We start from the raw sequence: 7,838 nt of genomic DNA on the forward strand, positions 1-7,838 counted from the left end.
GCACTCTGGGAGGCCGAAGCAGGCGGATTGCTCGAAGTCAGGAGTTCGAAACCAGTCTGAGCAAGAGCGAGACCCCGTCTCTACTATAAATAGAAAGAAATTAAATGGCCAACTAATATATATAGAAAAAATTAGCCAGGCATGGTTGCACATGTCTGTAGTCCCAGCTACTCGGGAGGCTGAGGCAGGAGGATCACTTGAGCCCAGGAGTCTGAGGTTGCTGTGAGCTAGGCTGACGCCACAGCACTCACTGAAGCCTGGGCAACAAAGCGAGACTCTGTCTCAAAAAATAAATAAAATAAAATAAAATAAAATAAAATAAAATAAAATAAAATGAATGAAGAACTGATCAACATGGCAGAACCTCAAATGCTTTATGTGAAGCGGAAGAAACCAGACACAAAAGGCCACATATGACATGATTCCGCCTGCATGAAATGTCCAGAATTGGCAAATCCAAAGAGAGAGAAAGTGGATTGGTGGCTGCCTGGAACCGAAAGGATGGTGGGGGAGGGGAGGATGACTGCTGGAGGGTATAAGGTTTCTTTTTAGGGTGACAAAAATGTTCTGGAACTACATAATGGTGATAGTTGTACAACACTACGTGCCACAGAATCATGCGGTTTAAAATAGTTCAGCTTTATGTGATGAGAATTTTATCTCCATTTAAAAAATAAAAAAAGTACACCAGGCATCTGACGCATGCTCTGGTAGGGCAGAGCAGGAGGGGCCGGGCAGGCCACAGTTTCACACGACATCCGCCGATAGCCCCGGGAAAACACGGGCCAGAAAAGGAGATCACTTTTCCCCTGGGTGTACTCTGAAACTTCAGAAATGACAGAGGAGAAAAACTGGTTCCCTAAAAGAATGCAGAATATGATCTCATTTTTTTTTCTAAAAAGAAAAAAAAATGCACATACACCTGGAAAAAAAGTTTTTAAACTTTCTCAAGGATAAAGAATGCTATAAATAGTTGTGTCTGAGTGATGGAATTAGAGAATTTTTTTTCACCTCTGCTACTCTCCACGTTCTGATGTTTCAAGAACAAACACAAGTTGCTTGTTTAAAAAAACCTAGTTTTCCAAAAAAGGAACCCGGTCACCAGAAATAGCCCCCACTGACTGGTCTGTGTTACCCATTAACGGCAAATTCTGGTCACTAATGTTTCCATAGCACCTTTCCATTTCCAAAACATGCTTCCTACACACATCACGTGCTTCATCCTCGAGAAAACCCCTTGCGGCAGGGATTCCCACAGCTGCGTTATGCAGATGGGGAAACTGAGGCCAGGAGCTCGCACCCCCACCCTGTGCCCCGGCCCTGGCATTGGCCGTACCTTTTATTTCTGCTGCTGCCAAGATGGAGCTGAAATGGAGTGAGTTCAGGGGCAGAGGGAGGCCCAGGGCAGGGCTGCCGGATAAAAATACAGGCTGCCTAGGAAAATGTGAACTGCAGACACACAGTGAGAGACTGTGTAGTACGAGTATGCCCCAAATGCTGCAGACTTGTAATATGTCCCTAATATTGCACGAGACACACCTAAACTAAAAAAAAAACACAACACTGACTATCCAAAGTTCACAGCTAAGAGGGCATCCCGTAATCTACCTGGCAATGCTACCTTCGAGGTCCGCTCCTGGACAGGGCAGGAAGTCCGAGTCAGCAGGCAGTCCCTGGTCACCGTCTGTGAGCAATGGCACCTGTAGCTGAGTGGCCCAGGTAGAGGCCCGGGTGAGCTTCCCAGGCCCTGTAATTACACGGGTCAGCCCTGGAGGTGTGGGAGACTGTCCCAGAACGGGCTGGGTCTCCACTGTCACCAGGCCCAGGAGAAGTGGCCCAGCCGGATGGCAGGTGGGGCCTTTCCTGGCCTGCCCAGAGTGAGGCCCCAGGTGCCTGCTCAGGGGAAGGGGCCCCGTAAACCACAGAGAAAACGTGTTCTCAGGGTGCGAGGCCTGGCCCACTTGAAAATGACACACAGGTGTCCCCCTCCGGGCTGAAGAGGTCACGCTGCATGCTGTTTCTGTTTCACAAATATACCCGGGTCACGGCAACTGGCAAAGAATGCAGGGTGAGTCCCCAGTAGAGGAGGAGGAGGAAGAGGAAGATGGGGGAGGGGAGGAGGAGGAAGAGGAGGATAGCGAGGGGAAACACATGCTGAGTCCCACTGAGTGCTGGGCCCTGGAATGTAAAAGCACTTTCACATCCATTTTCTTGTTTTCTCCTTACAACAATCCGTCTGTTTTACAGATGAGGAAACTGAGGCCCAGAGAGGTGAAGTAACATGCCCCAAGTCACACAGCAAGAAGGTAACTTGGAGGTGAGATGTGGACCGAGTCCAGCTGATTCCTGAGGTTGACGTACAGCTTTTACACGCCTTCAGCCCAGGTGTCCTGGGCACTAGGCACTGTGTTGGGGCTAAGACTGGAGCAACAAGATATGGGCCCCGGCCGGGCGCGGTGGCTCACACGTGTAATCCTAGCATTCTGGGAGGCTGAGGAGGGTGGATTGCTCAAGGTCAGGAGTTTGAAACCAGCCTGAGCAAGAGCGAGACCCCGTCTCTACTATAAATAGAAAGAAATTAATTGGCCAACTAATATATATAGAAAATATTAGCCAGGCATGGTGGCGCATGCCTGTAGTCCCAGCTACTCGGGAGGCTGAGGCAGGAGGATCACTTGAGCCCAGGAGTTTGAGGTTGCTGTGAGCTAGGCTGACGCCACGGCACTCACTCTAGCCTGGGCAACAGAGCAAGACTCTGTCCCAAAAAAAAAAAAAAAAAAAAAAGATATGGGTCCCAACTCCCCTGGAGTTTATAGATTCTAGTGAGGAGCCGGGAGACAGACGACAAATCAGTAGTAAATAGCCCCCTGTGACTTTGGGATCATGCGCTGGCTCTTTCTCAGCCTTGTAGCCTCCAGGAAACACATGTCTTCGTGGCACAGAAGAGTCTCATTCCCTGAGATCCACTGCACTACCCAGTGGCGGCGGGTGGGGGTGGGGGCGGGAGGGAGTGGGTAGAGCGTGAGTCACGGGATCCTATTTATCTAACAACCACTCACAGCCACATGGCCAGCAGACACTGCTCTGCCAGCAAACCCATGAGGGAAATATTATCATCTCTACTTCAGAAATTTAGCAATCGAGGCCCAGAGAGGTTAAGCAAGTTGTCAAAGGTCACACAGCTAGTACGTGGCAGCGGTAGGATCTGAACCCAGGCCGTTTGGCTCCAAGTCCATTCTTAGCCCCCATGCCGCGGGGAGCTCCTTGGAGCTTAGAGCTTTCTGGATTGCCCAGACCTGGGGCTTTCGGGCCGGGGAACCTCAGAACATTTCCCTCCCACACAGTCTCGTGCAAATCCCTCACCCACACGACAGAGAGCAGCAGCTCTGCGTGAGCTGAAGTGAGGCCCCTGCCCTCCCCCGTCTGCAGGGGGACACTCTGCCAACTGCCCCCAATCCAGCCCCTCCTTTTACAGCTGAGGCCCAGGAAGGGGCCGGGCAGCAGAAAGGCAGGGACTGGGCCTTTTTTGTTGTTTGTTTTGCCTGAGACGCCACCAAGCCACAGAGCCACCTTGCACCCAGCTTGCGAAAAGAAAGGACTTCCTCCTCTGAGGCTTTCTGGTAGGCACGAGACTGGGCTGGTTCCGTTTCCTGGAATTTGAACCCAAACGCCAGGGTTGGTCCATCAGCTCTGGGCCACCTGCCACCAGCTGCCCAACGAGGCCGGTTTCTCCCCCCCCAGGCCAGAAGAGAGTGCGGGCGGATCTTGGGACGGATGCCTGACAGTCCGCCAGCGCTGGGGCCCCTTCCGTTTGAGGAAATGGTCCGAGAAGGGGTGACGAGGGACGTGCTGGTGAAAGTCCCCTCCTATCTCTTTCCCAGCAGCAGGACTCTGACCGGCACCTCCCTTCTAGAACCCTCCGTTTTCTCAGCTGTCCTGCCACCTCCCTGTGGTGGTGACGATGAGATGACACAGCGGGCACCATGCCGGCCCGTAGCTATTTCTCCTTTTCAAGCTCCCCTTCCACCCAAAACAACCCCCAGGGCCCATGCTGAGCTCTGGGCTAGAACCCGTTTGTTTCCAGAGTTGCAGTTTTGATCCGTTAGCAGCAGCCACAGCTGCACTCGTGACACAAACCACCAGCCACCCCCTACCTGAGCTCCTGACTCAGTTTCCCCATAGGCTAGAGGGGCGCCAGAGCCCTCCCTGAGGCTTCAGAGCCCTGTAGGATCTGAGCCCCGTCTGTCCTCTGCCCTCGTCTCCAAAACACCCTCGACCTTGCTCACTCTGCCCCGGCCACACGGGCCTCCCTGCTGTTTGAGCACCGCCCTGCCTCAGGGCCTTTGCACTGGCTGTTCCTCCTGCCTGGACTGCTGGTGCCCCCCCCCCATCCAATGGCTCAGCCCTTCCTTCAAGCCTTGGCTTAAACGTCACCCTCTCAACCTGCCTGCCTGGACCCCCATCTGAAATTCCGTCCCCCTGCCTCAGCCCTTGACACCCACTTGTTTTCCATCACACTTGCCACCTCCTGAATAACCACATGGCTGTCATTCCACTTTGCCTCCCGGCCAGAACGGCAGCTCTGAGAGGGCCGGGCTCGCTGTGTGTTGGTCACCAGGGTGTCCCAGATGCCTAGCATGGGCCTGGCACGTGAATAAGTGAACAGCGAGGAGGGTCTGGGCAGGAGCGTAATGGGGGGACCCTGACTCCCCCCACCCTCCACTGCCCGACCCCCCAGGCCCATCCCGGGAGCATCCCCAGGAGGCCTTGTTCTGGGGGGAGGGTCTCCACAAAGAGGGCAGATAAAACCATTTCCACCCACCCACCCTCCTGAGATAGAGGCCGTCCCCCAGCCCTGCCCCCCCCCCCCCGCCTGGCCCCCCGGCCCCGACAGCTACTAGGGGCCACCAGGACCGGACGCTGAAATGCAGAAGAAACACCTGCAGAATCCCCCAGGGAAGAGGCCCCTGCGATCTTTCTTCTCTCTCCTTGGCCAGACGCAGCCAGGGCTGCAGGTCAGTGGTTGGACCTAGCCTCTCTCTGAACCGAGAAGATCCTCTTTCTAAAGCCAGGACCTTCTTACCATCATGCCTGTTTCCTGCACGCACACGCGGCAGGAGCCGCCTTCAAATGCATCATCTCATTTCGTCTTCATGACAACCTATCGTTTTATTTTTTATTTTTTTCTTTTTATTTATTTTATTTTATTGAGACAAGAGTCTCGCTTTGTTGCCCAGGCTAGAGTGAGTGCCGTGGCGTCAGCCTAGCTCACAGCAGCCTCAGACTCCTGGCCCAGCCTATCATTCTTAGTAACAGCAGCGGCAAACACGCGGCCAGGCATCCATCTAGCACACGCGTTAACTCATTTAATCCTCACAAGAACCCCACGAGGAAGGTCCTGGTACTATCCCCATTTTACAGATGAAGAAACCAAGACACAGAGAGGTTAGGTAGCTTGCCCACCGTCACCCAGCTACTTAGCGTGAAGCCAAGATTAGAATCCAGGCAGGCCTTTCCAACGTCCTCTTCCCCACGCAGGACGTACAATCCCTGTTTTATACATGAAGAAGCAACCCAGACCCGGGGTTTTGCTGCTGGGGAGTGTCAGAGGCAGAATTTGAAACTAATTTGATTCTAATTCACTGCAGCTGCTCGGCCCCTTTCCGGCTCATGCGCATTTGTGTTCGGAGCCAGCTTTTACCACTTGAGAACTTACTGACCAAGCTGGACGATCAAAATGTCCCGGCCGGGCGCGGTGGCTCATGCCTGTAATCCTAGCACTCTGGGAGGCCGGGGCGGGAGGATCGCTCAAGGCCAGGAGTTCGAGACCAGCCTGAGCAAGAGTGAGACCCCTGTCTCTATTAAAAATAGAAATAAATTAATTGGCCAACTAATATATGTAGAAAAAATTAGCCGGGCATGGTGGCGCATGCCTGTAGTCCCATCTACTGGGGAGGCTGAGGCAGGAGGATCGCTTGAGCCCAGGAGTTTGAGGTTGCTGCAAACAACCTAGCCACAGCACTCTAGCCCGGACAACAGAGTGAGACTCTGTTTAAAAAAAAAAAAAAAAGTCCCAAGTCCCTCGTCCCCAAACCCCAGAAAGGCCTCTGTGAGGAAGAGCTTTAGAGTCCAGGCTAAGGAGAGTCCCCTCTTCCAAAGCCCTCGAGTGACAAAGGAGGAAGCCAAGGAGGAGAAAGTGGAAGCGAATTGGGGCCGGACTCATTTCCAAACCCGCACAGGGGTTTTCCAGCATCACAGGCAGGTTGTGAGACAGAACAGGCTCAGTCCCAGGGGTCACCGTGCGGTTCCTGCAGGGCTCCTGGGTCCCTCCAGGTGAGCTCCAGCAACATCCAGGGCGTCAGGGAGGTGCCTGCCTTTTGATGCGGGAGTTCCACGCTGGGAATCCACCACATGGCTGTCCTTGTCCCCATGCACCGATGGGATGTCCCACACGGCCACGCTGGTGAGAGCCCCAAAGTAGAGACGACGCAAATGCCTGTTAAGAAGGAACCAAATACCTTCCAGAAGACCACTCGGTAAGACACCGTGCGCTGTTGGGGAGGAAGAGGAGCCCTATACGGGCTACTACGGAAATGTGAAGGCAGGCAGGCTGCAAGGTCCTTAAATGCAACAGCCAAGGAGCGGCTCAGGTCATCTCGAACAACTGACATCCTCGTGCGTGGATACCTCCAGCAGTTGTCTCTCTGCGGTCAGACGTGCAGTGCGGCGTGACGTCATGTGGTCGTGTTATCACCAGCCACCTTTCTTTGTCAATGAAATGGGATCGCCGGGAGCAGAACAGAACAGAGAACCGGACGCGAGTGCATTCCACTGTTAAGCATCGTTGCACCAAACTTCTGTTTTAGGTACAGGCAAGTGCCCGGTGTGCACCGGGTCCCAGTGTAAACTCTATTGTTCACTGTGGCTTGTAGCTAAAAAAAAAAAAAGTTTGGGAACCCTTGATATGGAAAATATCTGAAAGGGTACGAACAGCAAAGAGTGGCTCTCTTTGAAGAGGAGGAGGAGGGTGGCAGGCAGAAGCTTTATTGTATACAATTTTGCACTATTTTTTTTAAAAAAAACCAATTAGCATATATTGCTTTTGCAATAAAATAAAGACCTTTTTAAATCTTTTAGAAAAAATAAACATCCCTACCTCAGTCTCCAGGATAGGGGCGGTGCTTGTTTGAGCTGTCAGCCAGCTTTTGACGAGAGAAAGACCAAATCCCTGCCCCGGGGCTCGGCCTCCCTGGTTGTTTTGTGCAGTCCTTCTCTTCCCCTCCTGAGATCCAGGGGATCATCTGAAAAGGAAACATGCCTTAGGATGTCACTCTTCATTTTGGAAAATGGAACAGGCGCTCTAGTGTTAGCCTGGGAACGGCTGGAAGAGCCCTAGGGGACACAGCTGGCCAGGGTTTCCTACCAGGCAGGGCCCAGAGGCTTCGTGGCATGTTGGAAGAATCGGCGCCCCGCCCCAGCCCATCTCTGCCCCCAGCCCGCCTCTGCCCCCAGCCCCTCTCTGCCCCCAGCCCGCCTCTGCCCCCAGCCCCTCTCTGCCCCCAGCCCCTCTCTGCCCCCAGCCCGCCTCTGCCCCCAGCCCGCCTCTGCCCCCAGCCCCTCTCTGCCCCCAGCCCCTCTCTGCCCCCAGCCCCTCTCTGCCCCCAGCCCGCCTCTGCCCCCAGCCCCTCTCTGCCCCCAGCCCCTCTCTGCCCCCAGCCCGCCTCTGCCCCCAGCCCGCCTCTGCCCCCAGCCCCTCTCTGCCCCCAGCCCCTCTGCCCCCAGCCCGTCTCTGCCCCCAGCCCGCCTCTGCCCCCAGCCCACCTCTGCCCCCAGCCGTC

General features: G+C 54.3%; 1 protein-coding gene across 3 annotated transcripts in view; it reads right to left on the bottom strand.

The window, feature by feature from the left end:
- LITAF (lipopolysaccharide induced TNF factor) overlaps positions 1-7,270 on the bottom strand; it is a 41,937-nt gene extending 34,667 nt beyond the window's left edge. The window contains exons 1-2 of one of the 3 annotated variants that reach the window (XM_075995106.1): positions 7,157-7,270; positions 6,238-6,932 (exon numbers count right to left, since the gene is read on the bottom strand). In XM_075995106.1, coding sequence (XP_075851221.1) covers positions 6,238-6,253 — 16 coding nt within the window. In that variant the 5' untranslated portion in view covers positions 6,254-6,932; positions 7,157-7,270. Of the gene's footprint in view, positions 1-1,608; positions 2,043-6,237; positions 6,933-7,156 lie in introns of those variants that run through there. The other 2 variants (XM_075995104.1, XM_075995108.1) reach the window with 2 other exon arrangements.
- Between the last annotated feature and the right edge of the window lie 568 nt (positions 7,271-7,838).

The sequence above is a fragment of the Microcebus murinus genome, chromosome 19 (assembly GCF_040939455.1).
Source record: "Microcebus murinus isolate Inina chromosome 19, M.murinus_Inina_mat1.0, whole genome shotgun sequence".
Classification (NCBI taxonomy): Eukaryota; Metazoa; Chordata; class Mammalia; order Primates; family Cheirogaleidae; genus Microcebus; species Microcebus murinus.